The following is a 20,411-nucleotide window of genomic DNA, read 5'->3' as shown; positions in this document are numbered from 1 at the left end:
GACAGGCAGCTTCCTGTGGCCTCCCAAGCATGGAAGACTTCCCAGAACCAGAACCTTTCCAGTCTTTGGAAATGTTCAAGCTGAGAAAGGACGTTCAAGCAGAAGAGATCCTGCTCTAACGGGGCTTTCTGACAGAAGAGGTTGCTGGACGGGAGACTCCTTGGTTCCGACTTCTGCACACATTTTCTCTAATACCAGCTCGGGTGAGCTCGCAGGGCAGCTGTGTGGTTAATCACGGATGTCAAAGGGCTTCGACTGGGCAAACGTCACGGGTTACTAGTAACCACAGTACCAACAGCCACCATTTACTGTTTACAGCGCCAGGCACTGTACCCACCAAAGTGCTTCATATGTAGAATCGTGCGAGGTAGGGTGCATGATCATGATCTCTATTTCCTAGACGAGGAAATACAGCTTTAAATTTTTGCCCACGATCTCTCAGGGACGGAGCCTGGATCAAACTTAGGTTCATCAGATTCCAAAGCTGTTTTCGGCTTTTCTTTTTCTTCAGCTCGTTTCTATCTTGCTCTAAAACAGGAGAAGTGAGAAGCTTCGGAGCTCCGTTTCCCGCCGCCTCAGGAGCGGGAGGGAGCCCAGCCGGGTCGGGAGGCGGCGGCCCTGCCGGCTGGGCAGCGACCTAGACCCGGGGATCCCCGATAGGCCGGCGGGCGGGGCTTCCCGTGGGCGGAGCCTTTCCGTGGGCGGGGCCTGCCGGTGGGCCGTGGGGCCCTTCGTGGGCGGGGCCAACGGGCGGCGCGGGCCGGAAGCGGCTCCGTGGGCGGACGCGAGCTGGGCCGGCGTGTGGGACGCCGCGTCCTGGGGCGCCTGAGGTCGGCAGTGCTGTCTCCGTGCGGCGTAACTCCTTGTTCGCGGTGTCCTGGCCGCCGCAGCCTCGCAGGACGATGGTGACCCGCCTGCTGCTGCGCCCCTGGGCCCGCGGTCCTGCGATGGGCCCGGCAGCCCCGTGTCGGCCCCTCAGCGCCGGCTCCAGGCCCGGCCAGTACCTGCAGCGCAGCCTGGTGCCCACCATGCACTACCAGGACAGCCTGCCCAGGTGAGCCCGGCCTCCCGGCCCCCGCCGCCCGCCCCGGATCGGCCCAGCCTCGCTCCAGTCACTCACGGCTCTTCTGCTGAATCCCTACCCGGGGGATGCCGCATCCCCCACCCTGGAAATCCGTGACTTTCGGAATCTCCTGGCGCGGGAACCTCAGCACGCTCAGATTCTCTTCCAGAACGCCCCATTGCTCTCTCAGATTCTCTATCTTGAGCCCTACTCAGACTCCCTCGCCAATAACCCGGCGTCCAACCAGATATCCTAAAAAATATCCAACCGAACCCTGACCGCTCCAACTAGGGTGTCTCCTGCAGTGCTTTCGTGACTGCCCCGCATTCCTGTCCAGAGGACGGATGGGCCAGTTTCCGACACATAATGGTTTCCCTCCCTCGGCTTCTCCCCACGCTCTTCACCCTGTTGCTCAGGCCCCTCGGCCCCACTCCCGGTGCCTCCAGCCCTACGCTCTTTGGCGCCCACCGGTCCCCTCCAGCCCGGGCTTCAGGTGCACCTACCCTCCCCCAGCTCCTTCTCAGCGTTCTGAGTCCGTCTTCACCCGGAAACATCGCTCCCACCTCACCTTCCTCAACATCACATTCACCCCCAGGTTCCTCTCCCTAAAATATCCTCCCTGCGCACAGTGCCCCTGCGGTTTCAGCCGCCTCACAGAAGTCTGGACGCCACCCTTAGGACCCCTCAAACATTTATTCAGCAGCTCCAGAGCCCCCCAAGTTCTCTCCGTTCCTCCTCACCGTGGCTCCCCCCTTCTAAACACTTCGCCCAGAATCTGCTTTCCCTATGAAAACAGAAATTTTCTTAAATTCGGCTTCCACTTTTCATAACCTTTGAACTCCCAGCCTTCGTCTGAACGGCCCGGTCTCCCTCTCCATCAGGAAATTTCCCCGGATCCCTTCACCCTCCAAAGCCAAACCCTAACTGCTCTACTCACTCGCCGGTTAGTTCCTGGTGCCAAGTTCCAAGTTTGTCTCAAAGACCCTTGTCACTTCCTGTCTCTGTAAACCCCTGTCAGGCGTCTCCAGGCCATGGCTGGCGGCCAGTGTCATCGTGTGTCTCCTCTCCCCGCCGTGCACACTTCAGAGTGAGCTTTGCATCACAAGCATCGCCTGACTCACACTAGCTTGCTGTTTTTCCCCACATCCAGGACCCGTTTAGCCCACCATCCTCACTGCCCACCCCCTCCCTCTCAGGAGGATCCTCTGAGGTCGTTCTTGTGAAAGCACAGTGTGCAGCCATCTCAACAAACTAAAATGAGGTTATCTAGCCTGACGCCACTGTTTAAATTTGGCAGGAGGGTGGGAGAGAGAAAGAAAAAGGCTTTTTGTGCCTGTGAGATCAGCTGGAACACGCCTCCTCCCTGCGGCCTGTGTGAGCTGAGCCAGGATGTGGGGAGAGTGACAGAGCCTGTCTCCTCGCCAAGCCTAGCGGCAGACAGCCTTTGACTTCCCGGCAGGCCTGGGCCCCATCTGGGTTTAAGGTCGGAGGGATTGCCTCCATTTTAGAATTGGAAAGCTGGAAAGAATATTCAAGATCATTTTGTCCAATCCACACAATGATCTGTGGGAATCTGGAGCTACCTACTGTAGCACTCATCACACATGTGTGACCTTAAATGATGACCCCCAGGCGTCCATTACCATTACCGCAGCTGGAAATTGGGGGTTAGATAAGATGAAATTCCTTTGATCTCTGAGATTCTAGACTAGTAAAATGTGTTATCTTTGACATTCATTTTGATGTCACACTTGGTGAAAAGCCCCAGCTTTGAGGTGCCTGGTGGAACGTAGTTTCAGATTCCGGATCTGATACTCTTTATGTCTAACTTCAGGCAATTCAGTTAACTTCTTTGAGGCCCAGTTCTTACCTGCAAGGTAGGAAGAGAATGCACACAGTTCATAGAGAAGACGCCAAAGATAGGAACTGTCCTAATTCATTGGCGTGGGGAGAGAGACCCTTTGTATTAGGCAGTCGAAGTGCATGTCCCTCCCCCGCTGCCTCTTCTTCCTGTTCTTGTCATATCACTGCTGCCTTTTAACCTAGTGGCCTTGGACTTGCTTTCCTCTAGGAACCCTTGTATTATCATTTGCTTGTTTTTCAGGTGTTACATTTTTTTCTTTGCTCTTTTTTAGTGTGGTCAAATATTCATAACAAAATTTACCATTTTAACAATTTTTATGTGTACAGTTCAGTTAGGTGTTATTTATTTATTTTTTTTTAAAGATTTTATTTTTTCCTTTTTCTCCCCAAAGCCCCTCCGGTACATAGTTGTATATTCTTCGTTGTGGGTCCTTCTAGTTGTGGCATGTGGGACGCTGCCTCAGCGTGGTTTGATGAGCTGTGCCATGTCCGCGCCCAGGATTCGAACCAACGAAACACTGGGCCGCCTGCAGCGGAGTGCGAGAACTTAACCACTCGACCACGGGGCCAGCCCCAAGTTAGGTGTTATTTTTAAGGATTAGATTGATGTACACTGAACAGTTAACCTCAAAATATCAAACTGCAAGTCCTGAGGAGACACAAGGTAGATCAGCCTGACCTGCTCATTTGCATTATTAATTTGCTAAACATTTATTGATATGGATTTGGAGACCAATCAATCAAGGGGAGGAGTTTACCATATAGTGGGGGTTATTTGACAGGTGAACAGATGGTGAAGATATCATGTGATCAGTGGGAAGCAGCATTTCCTGGGGGTTAAGATCAGGAGACAGGAGTCCCACAGATCTGATTTTTTATCCAGCTCCACTTCTTACTAGCTTCATGGCTGTGAGCAAGTCATCTAACCTAAAAATGGGACTCATAATGTGACCTTCCTCTCAGGGTTGTTAGAATTAAATACCTTGATATAAAGCACTTAGTACAAAGTCTGGCACATAGTGAGTACTCGTTAGATATTCACAAGTACTGTAACTGCTTTAAAGATTTGTTGCATGTCTGGGATGTGCTAGGGGACAACTGTTGTGTTGTTTTTGTGTTGTGGGAGTGACTTAGTGTCTGGCTAAGAGAAGCTTCACAGACGACGTGATTTTTTTTTTTTTTTTTTTTTTTTGGTGAGGAAGATTGGCCCTGAGCTAACATCTGTGCCAGTCTTCCTCTATTTTGTATGTGGGATGCTGCCACAGCGTGACTTGATGAGTGGTGTATAAGTCCGTGCCTGGGATCCAAACACATGAACCCCAAGCTGCTGAAGCAGAGTGCACAAACTTAACCACTGGGCTACTGGGCCGGCCCCCAGAAGAGATGACTTTTGTGTTGGAATTAAGATCACCAAATGAGAAGTGTGAGGGAAGGATAGGGCAGCTCATGCCAAGGAACAGAAGCCTGAAATTATGATGTGGTCAGAAATTTTGAGTTTATGGTAGGCCCAGCCCAAATTAAGGAGTCACCATTTGGGCCCTTAGTTATTTGAATTGGGCTGGGGTGTGTGTGTGTGTTGGGGGGCAGGGAATCCATTTTATGTCTTTAAAAAATAATATTGGACATGTTTTAGGCCTATGGATGATCCACAATAAATGTCAACTATCTGTTGTTGTTTTTCTTTTAATCCCTAATCACTTTAGATCATAACCAGTGTTCAAGACAGAATGGGCAGGTTCCCTAGAATTCAGAGGGGAGACAGGTGAGGCCAGAGTCCCCAGGGTGTGGAGGATAACAAAAACAGTAATGGTCTGGGCCCCAAAGACTTGTCTTTCACGTAGAGTGTCAACATCCAGAATGACTTTATCTGATTGGTAACTAGATTGTGTAAACACAGAAGGATTTCGGCTGTGTTCTTGCAGGATGGACAACAGGGTGCCTGCTGTTCCGAGGCAGATTGCGTAATGATAGCAGGTCATTTACGCAGAGTCATTAACACAGGAGACAATAAGTGAGATAAATCTGCTTAGCGCTTACTTTTCTTCCATCTTTATTAAGGCAAATGATGTTTAGATGGGGGTGCGGTTCCTTAGATGGGGGTGGCGAAGGAGAACCTCCGTGGTATTGATGGAACTGCCATGCATCTCTGAAGGCCCTAACTCTGCCTGTTTCAGGGCACCTGGCGAGTTACATCTCAGGGGGCTCAAGGAACTGCAAGTGTGCCCACGAAACCACTTTTGGTGTTCTTTGAGGAACTGTGGAGAAGGCAGGGTGGTGCAAAGAGACTGGAGATGACCTCACAACTTGATTTGTAAAGAGTAGAGAATAAATGTTGACTGTAAGTGAATGCTTACTCAAAAGGCGATTGTCGCGGTAAGGGCCTTTGTGGTAGCAACTTACAGAAACTCTGTTTAAATTGGCTTAAGCCACCAGGAATGTGTGAGCTCACAGACCTGAAAAGTCCAGGTTGGATCACGGGCTCATCTGATGTCATTAAGACTTTGTTTTTGGCCGGCTCGGTGGTGCAGTGGTGAAGTGCGCACGTTCCACTTCAGCAGCCCAGGGTTCACCAGTTCGGATCCCGGGTGTGGACATGGCACCACTTGGCAAGCCGTGATGTGGTAGGCATCCCACACATATAAAGTAGAGGAGGATGAGCATGGATTAGCTCAGGGCCAGTCTTCCTCAGTGAAAAGAGGAAGATTGCAGCAGTTAGCTCAGGGCTAATCTTCCTCAAAAAAAAACTGGGGGAAAAAAAGACTGTTTTGCCTTTCCACTCAACTCTTATCATTTGTGCGACTCCATTCTCAAGCAGGCTCTCTCCTCATGGTGACAAAGTGGCAGCCATCATTTAAGGCGTAGCTTACACCCTCATCTCTTAGTGACCTCAGCTGTTAGAGATTCCCCCTTCCTAACAGTTCAAAAACAGTTTAAAAATCCTGTAATTAAGTCTTAAAGATCCCCAGTGGGTCTCATTGGGTCTGAACCAGCGAGCTGTAAGCCCGCCCCAGGAGTTGGGGTGGAGTCACCCCACCTGAACCACAGGGACTCGAATGGGAAGGAGTGGTGTTCCAGAAGAAGGGAGAATGGATAGGGGGCAGGCAAACAACAGAAAAGGTGAAGTGCTGTGTTGAGCACTGAGGGAGGGACGATGAGCTAGTTCCCTAGGGACGTGAGCGGTCTAGTTGGCAGAGTTTGGATCTACAAGACTTGAGGAGGGAGGAGATAATAAAATCTAGTATTTATTGAGTGCTTACTATGCACCAGGCGCCGTCAATGATATGTATTGCCTCATCTAATCAGCACAGAACCCTAGGAGGTACGTGTTAGTATTCTCCCCATGTTATAGATGAGGAAACTTAGGTACGAGGGGGCCGCGCGCCCAGCGTCACACAGCTGTGAATGATGAAGCCGGTGTCCGCTCGCAGCCATCGTGCAGCTGCCTTGCAGTGAGAGGAATCGACGTGACTGTGGAGGTTTCAGTCCCAGAGTTATGAAGGTCTTAGAGACTCTCTCTTTCAGTTCCTTCCTCTTACTGAAGAAACAAATTGATCAGAGATGAAGAGTGACTTGTTTAAAAAATATTTAACAGTTTTATTGAGATCTAATTCACGTATATAAAATTCACTCTTTTAAAGTATACAGTTCAGTAGGGTTTTTTTTGTATAATCACAGAGTTGTGCAACTATCACTACTATCTAATTCATTTCATTATCCCCCCAAAAACACCCGTACTCATTAGCAGTCACTCCCATCCCCCCTCCCACCCCGGGTTACCACTCATCTACTTTCTGAAAAGTGACTTGTTTAAGATTTGAACTCAGGTTTGTCTGGCTTCAGAGCTTATAGTTTTTGCAGCATACCACCCGGTCCCCAAACAGAGAACACATCTGCAGTTGGCAGGATCATGCTCCCTTGCAGACCTTCCATTTTCTCTCTCACCTGACCAGGTTGAAACTATGAGAGAGGAGGGGCGTACTGACAGGTATACAATCAGAAGAGGACAGAGGACCCAGTCTTGAGAAAACATGCACTTTTAGGGTAGGAGGACATAATGAGGGAAAAGAGACTCAGAAGGAGGTGATGTCAAAACCAACAGGATAGGAAGAAAGTGTCCAACTCCATCTTCTACATCCTTTAAGGATCTCACATCCTGCAGTCTGCGGGGGGAGAGACATAAGTACAGAAATGCCAGTAAATGAGGCCGAGAAGAATATAGGGTCCTGGGATGGGTTGGGGAGTAAAGGAAGGAGTAATCAGCTCATTCGTTTAACATACATTTACTAACTACTTTTCTGTGCTGGCCCATGTGCCAGTGGAGGTCAGAGAAGGGGTTTCAGAGGAAAAATCCTAATGAGCGGTGAGCCCCTCTCTCTGTACATCACCGTAATTATGAGAGCCATTTCTGTGCATTTCTTCTCAGCTCCACATTTGGTGACATCATGTTGGTAGCTTGCAATTGGCCTGGTGGGAGATTTACAGAAATTGGTAAATAGTACAAATCAGGTCTTCACCCGCTGCCCACCGGAGAGCTGGTTCACTAACTCATCACTCCTTGGAGTGGGTAACAGAGATGAGGATGGGGAGGGGTGGTCTTAGTGGCTTTGAGAGGAAGGAAACTTGTTTAATGTTGACGGCAGATGGTGGGGGTCAGGAGGGTGCTGGTGCTTCCTAGAAGTTGGGGAGTGGCTTTCTTTGGAGAGAAATCTGAAAGTAAGTGGTACTGTCAGAATAGTCAGACTTTAAGAAAGGTGAGGAGGTAAGAGAAATACTGGAGAAGTAGTTGTGGAATATAGGGTAGTTTATTCAGCACAGAATCGGGGTTCTGAATGGTGTAGTGGAAGTGGCTAGTGAAGAATAGTAGCTACATGGGGCCAAACTGGCTGTTGCTGAGCGGGTGGAAAGAAAGAATTGGGGACAGGGTTTGTGCCTATGGTGGGAGGTGTGGAAACAGAAGGGAAGCGGGAAACTCAGAGGGAAATGGAAAGGAGAGAGAGTGAGCTAGTGAAAGGTATCTAGATGACTATAAATATACATTCAGAATGTGCTGTGTGTCTAATGCTTACTGTATCTCAGATACATTGCTAATTTCTTTATATTATTATTTCATTTAATCCTCATAATAGCCCAGTGAGCTATTATTTAACAAATGGAGAAAGGGGGGCCAGAGAGGTAAGAAATTTGCCCAAAATCACATGGATAGTAAGTGACAGTCTAGGATGCAACTCCAGATCCGTGAGATTGCAAAGGCTGTGACCTTAACCTCTCCGTAGACCAGCTGTGCTAGTGATGGACTTGTGCTGCGTGCGGGTGAACTTGACACACAGGATTTCTGATCGCTCTGTGAGGCAGTCAGTTCTTCTCTCCAACTATAGGCAGGCTGGAGTCCGAGGGACATCGAGTGATTTGCTGCCTTTACCCATATAGCTAGAGGTTAAGGGCAGAACTGGGCCTCAAGCCTAGGTCTGATTCTAAATCTCATTATCTTTCCACTGTGTCAGTAGTTTTTACACTTTTTGACTTCACAGATCAGTAAAGTTATGGGGGAAAATATTATTATCAACATTATTTCGTAAAAGGAAGGACCTTTAATGATCCCCATCCCGCATCTAAAACAAAAGAAAAGAGACAATCTCAGAATTATGGATAGACTTTTAAATTAAGCAAATTTAGCTTTGTGAAAAGCTCACTATACTGTTTTTTCTTTTCACTGTGAACCAGTAACTTCGTATACATGGCCGTCATCAGCCAAGTGTTAGATAATTCAGTGATGTGGACTGTGTTGCTGTATGGCGTTTGCATTGAGGGCATCTTGTATAAGGCAAAAGTGTAGACCTGGTAGGTTTGGCATATTCATTAAGTTATCTTTAATATTTTTTGAATAGAAAACAGGTGATTTTTGTATCCATGATACAAATTTTTATGCAGACTCTGTACTGCCTCAATTTAGTCCCATTGATAAAATTCAGTTTCTGTTGTATTAGTAACTCAAAAATAAGTCATCTCTCTGAAAACTTGCTTTGCCCCACTAAAATAAATTCAGGCTACAGTTAACATTTCAGAAGCTTTTTAATAGGGACTCTTTTTATTAAACTGCCGTTGCCTCTAATTTAGAATTTTCTTGAAAAAGAAGGTAAACTTTTATTAATAACCCTACTGTGTCAAAAGAAATTCCTGGGCCGGCCCCAGTGGCCTAGTGGTTAACTTCAGTGTGCTCAGCTTTGGTTCCTGGGCACAGACCTACGACACTTGTCTGTCAGTGGCCATTCTCTGGCGGTGGCTCACATATAAAATTGAGGACAGTTGGCAATAGATGTTAGCTCAGGGCAGATCTTCCTCAGCACAAAAATTAAAAAACTTAAAAAACCCAAAGTCCTGAGAAAAGTAAGTGGGTAATGTGGAAATTATGAGGTGGCTGAGGTAGTGTTGGGACTTTCTGTGTAAGTCCATGGATGTAAATGATCTACAGGATTGAACTGTCACGATTGGTTACTTAGTGCAGCCTAAGTTCATGATGGCTGTAAATCTTTCATATTTGTTTTTAGCATCTTGTTTTGGATAAACATGCTTTGAAAAACAAATGGAAGAACCACAGTATTTCTAACAGTAAGGTTTTAAACTATGTTTTATGAATAACTTTTCAGTTTTCCTAAAATGGCTGCCATATTTACATATTTTGAATATAGCAGTGTTAATTTTGAGCTGGCAGAGGTAAGCTAACAAACTATGATTAAATTTTGGTAGTAGGGGATATATCTTTCAGTAAAATTATTGGAATGAAAAAGAAAGTACACCTCGTTATACTGTCCATGTGTGTTCATTTCACAGTGGACCAGTACCTGCCGTGGCCGTCGCAGGGAACCGACTGGTAGAGAATGATGAGGAAGTGGGCGCGTGGGAAGATCTGGTCCCTCCTCACGGGCCTCCTGCGGGCCGGGCATGGCTTGGGGGGCCATCCCATATTTGGCTGGCCCTTAGACAGACCTGTGTTTCACCTTTGTATCGTTCTCTGTCAGAAAATTAACAAGAAAATTAAAAATAGAACTTTTAAAATTCATCTTGGGGCAGAAAAATGCAATTGTTCAAACTAAGGGTAGAATTAAAATCAGGGCCAATACAGAGATAGCACAGGTATTATAATTGTGACCAGGAAACGGGAGTGCTTCTGGCAGCTTCTGCTTCTCCATTTTAAATCTCTTGGTATATTTGCTAATTTATCTTATGAAATTCATCATTAATACATTAAAAAATTATTAGTTTACTGAAAAATAGAGTTACCATTGATACTTACACTAGTGAATCTATCAATTCTGATTTGCCAGTGGCTTCCCATTGTTGATTTTTTCAGAAGGAAATTAATTACACAGTAGTAATTAGTTTATGAGTTTGGATTGTGAAGCTTATTAACATCTTCCACATATTGTCACCCTACACCAACCGTGCTTTTTCCCCAGGCTGCCTATTCCCAAACTTGAAGACACCATTAGGAGATACCTCAATGCACAGAAGCCTCTCTTGGATGACAGCCAGTTCAGGTAAATGCTGAGAACTCTGCATGATGATGGTTGGGTGGTTCAAGAGACGCTGGCAAGTAGTGGCGGACCAAGCTTCTTCGGGGGTGTCTATGATTTGATTGGGTCTCCAGGAACCTGGGACTAGTCTCCACATTTGCAAAGTCAGGAAATAGATTTTCACTAATAAAGGGCTGACTAAGCCCTGAGGTGAGACTCTCTAACCAGACTCAACAGGTGATGGCGTATAAGCCAGAAGGCCAATTTGTCCTGTATCCTGGTAGGTGTACCTGGGAGGCTGGTTGGTACTGGTCATCTGCAGAGAGCGTGTGCTCCTGATGGGCAAGTCCACTGAGGAGAGCACATGGTAGACCAGAAGTTTGCTTGGTGTGTGTACTGAGTTAGATGGTGTGCCCCCAAAATTTCTGCTCTTCTTGCAACCTCACTATGTGACCTTATTTGGAAATAGGGTTGTTGCAGATGTAATTAGTTAAGATGAGGTCATACTTGAAGTAGGGTGGGTCATTAATCCAATATGACTGGTGTCCCTATAAGAAGAGAAGAGACACAGAGACAGCCATGTAATGATGGAGGCAGACACTAGAGGGTGTCAACAAGGAATGCCAGGGACACCTTGTGACACCAGAAGCTAAGAGAAAGGCATGGAACAGACTCGCCCGTAGAGCCTTCAGAGAGAATATGGTCCCGTCCACACCTTGATTTTGTCCTTCCAGCCTCCAGAACTGTGACAGGATAAATATCTGTTGTTTCAAGCCATCCAGTTTGTGGTACTTTGTTATGGCAGTCATAGGAAACTAATGCAGCGTGGCATTAGGAAGTAATACTGGATATTGTCCCAAAGTGGATTGCGTTAACCTCCTGTATCGTAGTATAGTGCTCTTTTTCCATAATGGGAATTTTTTTGTGTAGATAGCTGAGATTGTCATTGGGATCACAGAATCCTTCACTGGACGTTGATGGAAGAATGAAGATGAACTGCTCATAGTCTAGTCCTCTGCTTTTAAAATATTATGAGTCACTTGAGGCTTCTTTTGAATAGTAATAATTTAATAGCTACCAGTTATTAAGTGTTAGTTTCAAGCTACCCTAAATCCTTAGCTTTATAAATACTTTTTTAATCTTGTGAAGTGGTATATTATCACTTTACACGTAAAGAAGCTGAGAGAGAGATCAAGTAACTTGTCCAAGGTCACACAGTTTGAAAGTGACAGAGCTAGAAGTCAGACTTAGCTCTTTTTGACTCCAAAGCTCCTGTCCTTTTCTCTATGCCAAGCTGCCTCCTAGATTACAGATTATTTTATGAGATGTTGATTGACCTTCCCGATCAGTCATTTTAAGAACATATCCTAGATTTATTTGTTTTGCATTGATTCCTGTTCTTCTGACCAGAGGTGCTTTCTGTTCTCAGTCTCAGGTTCGAGAGATACACTACATGGGACTCGAAGCTCAGTATGTGAGTCCTTGACTGTGAATCTAAAAATCATGTATTCCCTGCCATGGTTTGATTCCATCTTTTCCTAAACATTTCAGGAAAACAGAACAGCTTTGCAAGAGTTTTGAAAGTGGGATTGGAAAAGAGCTGCACGAGCAGCTGGTTGCTCAGGACAAGCAGAATAAACACACGAGCTACATTTCAGGTGGGTAGGCTGGGCTGTGGGCGCGATTTTTCCCAGAGCTCTCCACAGTGGAAAATAAGGCATCTTCTCTCCTGTTTTGCTCTCACAAATATTTTTGGTGAGACCAGCACTGAAGTGATGTCTCATCCTCTCTTCCTAAGGTATGCATTAAGGCTGAGTGAGTTCCTTCTCCACTCAGGTATTGACTGGAATCTGGGCTCAAGAGCAATGGCTTGCCTCCTCTGTAGGAAGGACCCAGACAACCTAATCATTGGTTCTGTCTGCAAAGGATGCAGGATTAAGTCCTATGTCCTTTTTTTTTTTTTTTTGGCTGAGGAAGATACACCCTGAGCTAACATCTGTTGCCAATCTTCCTCTCTTTGTATGTGAGCCGCCACCACAGCATGGCCACTGACAGATGAGTGGTGTAGGTCCACGCCTGGGAACTGAACCCGGGCTCCTGAAGTGGGGTGCACCAAACTTAACCACTAAGTCACTGGGGCTGGCCCAAAGTCCTGTGTCTTGTGTGTATCATTCTAGATCCTTCATGGTCTGGCCTAACTGCCCTCTCCAGCCTTGTCTCTTACCAATCTTCCTGACACACTTCATGCTTCAACAGAACTGAACAGCTCATTGTTCCCTCAGCCCTTTAGTCTTTCCTCCTCCTGTGCCTTTATCCATGTCGTTCCCACAGCCGTTTTTTACCTGGAGAATTCTTCCTTTAAATCCAGCAGGGATGGTTTTTCTGTGAAACCTTTTGGTCTTTCTCCCTCTCCATTCAGAGTTGACTGCTACCACCTCGGTTCCCACAGCACTTCTTTTAATTTAGTTCATATTGTTATTTAGGTTATACATGAACATAGTTTACAGAATCAAATAGTTCTGTCAGGCTTGTTAGGAGAAACCATAGTTTCCTAATTCTCCCCTCATTCCTCCCTCCTCACTTTCAGCTGCTCCCTGATTCTTTTGATACATAGCCCCGTTCTTTAAATTACACCTACGTTACTGCATCTTAACTCTTATCTACTGACATCTCACTACAGAAGATGAGAACTCAGCAGCCCCTTCTATCCCCACCACACACATGAGCCTTGTGCGCACTTCCTGTGCCCTGGTTTTCACGTTGAGTTAGTGGGGGTTTGGTTCGCTCAGTGTTTAGTGTTTACACTGTTAGGGTCATATTCACGCTACCGTCAGCTGAGTTGTGTAGCATGTTGGGATTTTTTCCTTTTGTATACAAACTTTTTGTTTTTTCTGAAGTTAATTATCTTATACTTTCTTTTGTTTAGCCTTCTAGGTGCTTAATAATTTATCTGGGAATTTTTTTTAAGTTCTTATCTTCCGTCAGAGTCTATCTCCAAGTGGCTTTTTTTCCGTTTGTTTTGCCCTTTTTTCTTTCTTCAGATGCTTCCTAATCTGTCTGTTGTCTTGGATATGATGAGACATTAAAAAGCTGTTGGCAGGGCTCACCCGGTGGCGCGCAGCAGTTAAGTACGCACGTTCTGTTTGAGCAGCCCAGGGTTCGCCGGTTTGGATCCCAGGCGCAGACATGGCACTGCTTGTCAAGCCATGCTGTGGCCATCCCACATATAAAGTGGAGGAAGATGGGCACAGATGTTAGCTCAGGGCCAGTCTTCCTCAGCAAAAAAAGAGGAGGATTGGCAGCAGATGTTAGCTCAGGGCTGATCTTCCTCAGGAAGAAAAAAAAAAAAAGCTGTTGGAAACTCTGGATGAGGGTGGGCCTCGTCAACACAGCTTCTTGTGACGTGGTCTGGCTAGACCATTCGTTGCTGAACATAATGTTTGCATCTTTGGGTTAGACTCCCAGGGAAGGATTTGCCAGGAAACTGCCAAAAGGCCTGTTCCTGCTTGCTGGTGTTGGAGGCGTGTGGTAAGGGAAGAGGGCTTGGATCTCGGCTGTGACTTATGTCCCCCAGTTTTACTTTCTCCAGAGAATAAAACTTAGGTCTTTCCTGGAGTGGGGAGGGAATCTGCGGGTGGAGTGAGGGTCTGATTAAACAGCCTTTGAACAGATCTGTCTAGGCTGCCAATTCCTGAGTCCTGTGGGGGTTCTGCTGTGTAAATCCTATTATTTCTTGGCTTTCTCTGCCACCAGCTTAGACTGGGCTTTCTGAGTCTGCTTTAGTCGTTACCAGTTGCCTAAATGCTTTCCAGCTTCCAGTGTTTGCTCTTTTCTCATCTCTCATTCTCTGTGCCTTGTTGGTTGATGTCTCTTTAAAATTCTTTTACTGAAGGGATCAGAGGCCTAAATTCACGTCTTCTTTGATCAAACACATCCTACCTCCCAGTACTTCTTTTCTCTCACCATTGCATTATGTTTGAATTATGTTCGTCTCCTTCACCAGAGTTCTTCCGAATCAAGGTCCATGTCCTTTTCCTCTCTATGTCCCCTGGCCTGAGTCTCAAGGAATGAAAGGGAATGAATGGGCCAACAAATGAATAATAGATACGTTTGTGTCCCTTAATCCCTTTCCCAGTGCTTTACATGTGAAAATTATTTCCTCCAGTGGAAGATGGTTCTTATTTGTAGAATATATCCATGCTTGCTAATCCTGGCAGCAACTTCCCTTGAAGACACATTTTCTGATAAAATATTGCTTCTGGAATTTTTACAGACAAAACATCCACAGGAATGCAGAGGGCTAGTTTGAGTGATCCACACGCATCGATAGTTATTTCTAATTGCTTTACGAGCATTTCCTAAGAGAGGGAGTGCGGGAGTGTACATAGTACACAGAGTGATGGTGAAGACGCCTGACATCAGGGAGTCAGCAAGTGTGAGTGTTGTCCCTGAAAGGAGATGAAGAAGAGAAACCTAAGGAGACGGGGTGGGGCTTAACAAATATTCTGTTCCAGCACGAATGCAAGTGAGGAGTTATTGTATTTTATTCCTTTAAGAGCAAAGAAAGGAAACAGAATGGAGAAGAAAAAGCGATTAATAAACTTTAGGGAAATGCAAATCAAAACCACAATGAGATACCCACTAGAATGGCTCCAATCCAACAGACAGACAATAACAATAAAAGATGTTGCCGAGGATATGGAGAGATTGGAACCCTCATTCGCTGCTGGTTGTAGTGGTGCAGCCACTTTGGAAAACACTCTGGCAGTTCCTCAGAAGGTGAAACACAGACTTACCACGTGTCCTAGCAACTCCACTCCTAGCTGTATCCCCAAGAGGACTGGGAGCATATGTCCACACGCAAACTTGTACGTGGCAGCATTATTCGTAATAACCAAAAAGTAGAAACAACCCAGATGTCCATAGACTGATGAATGGATAAACAAAATGTGGTACATCCATATAATGGGACATTATTCAGCAATTAAAAGAAAGAAAGAACTGCTATATGCTACAACATGCGCGAACCTCAAAAACATTATTATAAGTGTTACATGCCGGATGTAAAAGACCACATATTGTATGATCCTGTTTATATGTCATGAAGGATTGCAGAGCAAAAAAATAATCTGGAAATTCTACCCTCTGGAGATTGATGTCATTTCTTCTGCATATGCTTGGTCTATTTTCTTTCTCAAATTTTATTTGTAGGGACTGTATTAACTTTTTATGTGTTCTTTCTTAATTTTTATTGTTTAGGCCCCTGGTTTGATATGTACTTAACTGCGCGAGACTCCATTGTCTTGAACTTTAATCCATTTATCGCATTCAATCCTGACCCAAAGTCTGAGTATAATGACCAGCTCACCCGGGCGACCAACCTGACTGTTTCTGCCGTCCGGTTCCTGAAGACACTGCGGGCTGGCCTTTTGGAGCCAGAAGTGTTCCACTTGAACCCTGCCAAAAGTGACACTGATACCTTCAAGAGACTCATACGCTTTGTGCCTTCCTCTCTGTCCTGGTATGGTGCCTACTTGGTCAATGCGTATCCCCTGGATATGTCACAGTATTTTCGGCTTTTCAATTCAACTCGTTTACCCAGACCCAGTCGGGATGAACTCTTCACTGATGACAAGGCCAGACACCTCCTTGTTCTAAGAAAAGGACATTTCTATGTCTTTGATGTCCTGGATCAAGATGGGAACATTGTGAGCCCCTCTGAAATCCAAGCTCATCTGAAGTACATTCTCTCAGACAACAGCCCCGCCCCTGAGTTTCCACTGGCGTATCTGACCAGTGAGAACCGAGACGTGTGGGCAGAGCTCAGGCAGAAGCTGGTGAATGGGGGCAACGAGGAGACCCTGAGGAAGGTGGACTCTGCTGTGTTCTGTCTCTGCCTAGATGACTTCCCCATCAAGGACCTAATCCACTTGTCCCACAGCATGCTTCACGGTGATGGCACCAACCGCTGGTTTGATAAATCCTTTAACCTCGTGATAGCTGAGGACGGCACTGCTGGCGTCCACTTTGAACATGCTTGGGGCGACGGTGTGGCAGTGCTCAGGTTCTTTCATGAAGTGTTTAAAGACAGCACTCAGGCCCCCGCCATCACTCCACAGAGCCAGCCGGCCAGGACTGACTCCTCCATTGCCGTGCAGAAACTCAGCTTCAAGCTGAGTGATGCCTTGAAGACTGGCATCAGTGCTGCTAAGGACAAGTTTGATGCCACCGTGACAACCCTCACCATCGACATCATCCGGTTTCAGAGAGGAGGCAAAGAATTCCTGAAGAAGCAGAAGCTGAGCCCTGACTCGGTGGCCCAGCTGGCCTTCCAGATGGCCTTTCTGAGGCAGTACGGGCAGACCGTGGCCACCTACGAGTCCTGTAGCACAGCAGCATTCAAGCACGGCCGCACCGAGACCATCCGCCCGGCCTCCGTCTTCACAAAGAGGTGCTCTGAGGCCTTTGTCAGGGAGCCCTCCAAGCACAGTGCTGCGGAGCTTCAGCAGATGATGGCCGAGTGCTCCAAGTACCACAGCCGGCTGACCAAAGAGGCAGCAATGGGTGAGACGGGGGTGGGAGCACGCCCTTGGGTCTCCCTGCCCTCAGCACTGGGGTAAGCCTCAGTAATATTCTGTCTCACATCTGGGTTCCACCCCTTCACTAGGTCTAATGCATATGCCATCTCCCAAAATGACTGTTTTTCTGCCCCAGCGGTCTGAATAGCCAGACTAGCTGCTAGGGATCAGAATGTTCTCGCCTCCTAAGCTGAGATGGGGAAATGCATCTCACTTCATGCTCAAGTAAGGTCACTTTCAGCGGTGACACGATTCGCTTTCTCTTAGTTAACGATCATCAGACTCACTTTTGACAATTTAGGATTTCTGAGCCCGCAGCCCCTCTTCCTTCACCTCAGTTGCAGTGTGTTTGGTCCCTGTACACAGGCCGTCCCAGAAGCGCTTTCCACACCTAAGCGTCAGCCTTCTTTGCCTCTTTGAGGTAAAATTCGAGACCTGGAGAGGACCTGGAGGATCACGTAGTCCAGTCCTTTTATGCAGCCCAAAGTCCTGGACTGAGGGGAACCTCCAAGACGCTCTGGTCTCATTCTTCTCCAGTTTATAGGTAGGAAACGGAGGCCCCTGGCCCAGGGTTACACAGCAAGTTAGCAATGAGGCTGAGATTAGAAGCCCTTTCCGTTTCACCCACTGGCTCAGTCTTGGCTTTTACACTTGACTTGGACTTTGGGTTTTATCTTAGTTTTTGAGTCCATCGCTCTCTTCACATACTTTTTTTGGCTGTTTGACTAAACTGATTCAGTTTCAGAATTTTTGAATTCACACTTTTATTTTAGGCTCATTTTTAGCTTAGCTTTTTTTAAAGGAATTGTTCTAGAATGAGCTGCGCCAGAGGTTGGGGAGCTGGCAGTGTGCATGCCGAGTAGACAGGCCTTGCTCCACTGTGAGGCCGCTGGGAAGGGGCCTCCTCCTGTGGGGGGAGGTGTTTCTCAGGCCTCTCTCAGATCCGGGAGTCAGACTTTGCCTTCCCTGTGTCTCTGCAGGCCAGGGCTTTGACCGCCACTTGTTTGTTCTGCGGTACTTGGCAGCAGCCAAAGGGATTTCCGTGCCTGAGCTGTTCCTGGACCCTGCATACGGGCAGATTAACCACAACGTCCTGTCCACGAGCACGCTGAGCAGCCCAGAAGTGAGCCTTGGCGGCTTTGCCCCCGTGGTCCCCGATGGCTTTGGCGTTGGGTATGCTGTTCACGACGATTGGATAGGCTGCAACGTCTCCTCCTACCCAGGCCGCAACAGCCAGGAGTTTCTCCAGTGTGTGGAGAAGGCCTTGGAAGACATGTTTGATGCCTTAGAAGGCAAAGCCATCAAAACTTAGCTTCTGGGCCGGTGAAAAGCCTCCATCGCTTCATCGCCATGAAAATTGGGGCCGATGTAACCAATAGGTGCTACTCTGTGACTAATGCAGCTGACTGTGAGGTGCCCGGGCTGTAAGGCTTGAGCTTTAAAATCCTGGCGTTAAAGCTAAACATGTAATTTCCAAGTGGGACTAGATCACAACTAAAGATGATGGGAGATTTCAATTTCAAGGGGATTTGGTCAAGGGATAGGATTCGGAAAAATAATTCAGGTGTATTTATTGTTGAAGCAGAAATAAAATTTGATTATTGCTTGGAGATGGTTCCTCTTTGCTTTTTTTACCTAATTTCCTAATTCCCGCAAAGAACAACAGTAAGTTCAGTAAGTTCGGGCAGCAGTAAGTTCCCACTGGCTCCTGGCTCTTCAGGTGATGGTGGGAAACGCTGTTTCATCCCCCCTATTAATTTGCTCCTCTCCTGGGATGTCCTCTCTTTAAAAATCCTCTGCGGGGCTGGCCCAGTGGCGCAGCGGTTAAGTGCTCATGTTCCGCTTCTCGGTGACCCAGGTTTTGCCAGTTCGTATCCTGGGTGTGGACATGGCACCGCTTGGCACACCATGCTGTAGCAGGCATCCCACATATAAAGTAGAGGAAGACGGGCACGGATGTTAGCTCAGGGCCAGTCTTCCTCAGCAAAAAGAGGAGGATTGGCAGCAGATGTTAGCTCAGAGCTAATCTTCCTCAAAAAAAATAAAGATTTATGATTCGTGCGTATTTATTTTAACCAGGTGACTCATGTGCTAATTATGGCCTAATGTGGAAATAATCACTCTGTACCTTTTGCAGTTGAAACTTCTCCACTGAGTGAATCGACACAGAATTTTTGTTAGAACACTGCTATTCAATTTATTGTTAGAACACAGCTGTAACATGAAAGGAAGGGGGTTTTGTTCTGTTCTATTTGTTTTTTGAAAAGGAAGGTTTCTGTTTGTGTTTAATTTTACCTGCACGCTCAGTGGCTTGTCCACCAGGTTATTGGACAGCTGGGATTTGAATTCTGGTACGAGCCAGTCACAGAGCACATCCAATGCGTCATCTCATGTAGTCCTCCTTACAGTTCTGTAAACATGCCTGCACATCTTAGCCGACTCCACCCACCCTTCACTCAGTCATCGTTTAGTGAATTTCCCACAGGTACCAGGTCCTCTGTATTCCTTGGTTTGATTAGAGAGAGACAACTGATGGCTGCCAGTGCACATAAATATATTGCCGCTCTCATTCATGAACATAACTGGGAATACCTGAACTCCTGGGTCATAACCGGGAATATCTGAACTCCCGGTTCATAACCGAGAATATCTGAACTCCCGGTTCATAACCGGGAATATCTGAACTCCTGGTTCTACTATGTCCTCCCTTACGACCACAGGCAAGTTATTCAGCCTGTCTGGTCTGTGAGTTCCCCTGTGTAAATGAGGATAATTCCTATAGCGTGGGACTGTAACGAGGATTAGCTGTAACAATAAAGGTAAAGCACCTGGCACATAGTTGAAGACAAATCTGTGTTCCCTTGCTTTGTGATGTCTCTGCTGCTACTGTTACAATCCTTGTTGAAGCACTGACCCCCCTTGAATTGCCGCTTCCCCACAGCAGGACTCTGAAGATCGAGGCCTCCACTGAAACTGGCAGGGCTGGAAAGTTACATTTCATGCTTATGTTCAGGTGAGCGTACCCTTGGGCAGCATACCTTGGGTGCATGCAGTTCTTGAAGGGGGCCTCTCCTACTGGCATTCCTACTTATAACTTCCCCCACCCTTCCTTCTGGTCTTGGATTCATGCTATGAAAGATTCTACTATGGTAGCTAGGATGGCAAAAACACTGAAGTCTCCACCCAGTTGGGGTGCGCACACCTCTTGCACATTTGTACAGAGCTCAACCATTTGTAAAGCATCAGCTGGTCTGATACCCCCAACTGGAATGCACAGAAGTTATCCCCATTTTACACGCAGAAGACGAATGGGTTGGTGGAGTTCAAGCAAGGTCACTTAGTAAGTAGTAGGATCAGGACTAGCTCTTTTGATTCCTTGTTCGGTGCTCTTTCTAT

General features: G+C 46.7%; 1 protein-coding gene across 1 annotated transcript; it reads left to right on the top strand.

Moving 5' to 3' along the window:
* The first annotated feature begins 744 nt into the window (after positions 1–744).
* CPT2 (carnitine palmitoyltransferase 2) lies at positions 745–18,625 on the top strand. Its single transcript, XM_046662043.1, has 5 exons — positions 745–1,054; positions 10,381–10,461; positions 11,989–12,095; positions 15,697–17,001; positions 17,996–18,625. Exons 1-5 carry the CDS (start codon positions 903–905, stop codon positions 18,325–18,327), a joined length of 1,977 nt encoding a protein of 658 aa, XP_046517999.1. The 5' UTR covers positions 745–902; the 3' UTR covers positions 18,328–18,625.
* The last annotated feature ends 1,786 nt before the right edge of the window (positions 18,626–20,411 follow it).

This window comes from Equus quagga, chromosome 5 (assembly GCF_021613505.1).
Source record: "Equus quagga isolate Etosha38 chromosome 5, UCLA_HA_Equagga_1.0, whole genome shotgun sequence".
Classification (NCBI taxonomy): domain Eukaryota; kingdom Metazoa; phylum Chordata; class Mammalia; order Perissodactyla; family Equidae; genus Equus; species Equus quagga.
This window is presented reverse-complemented; position numbering and strand designations above follow the sequence as displayed.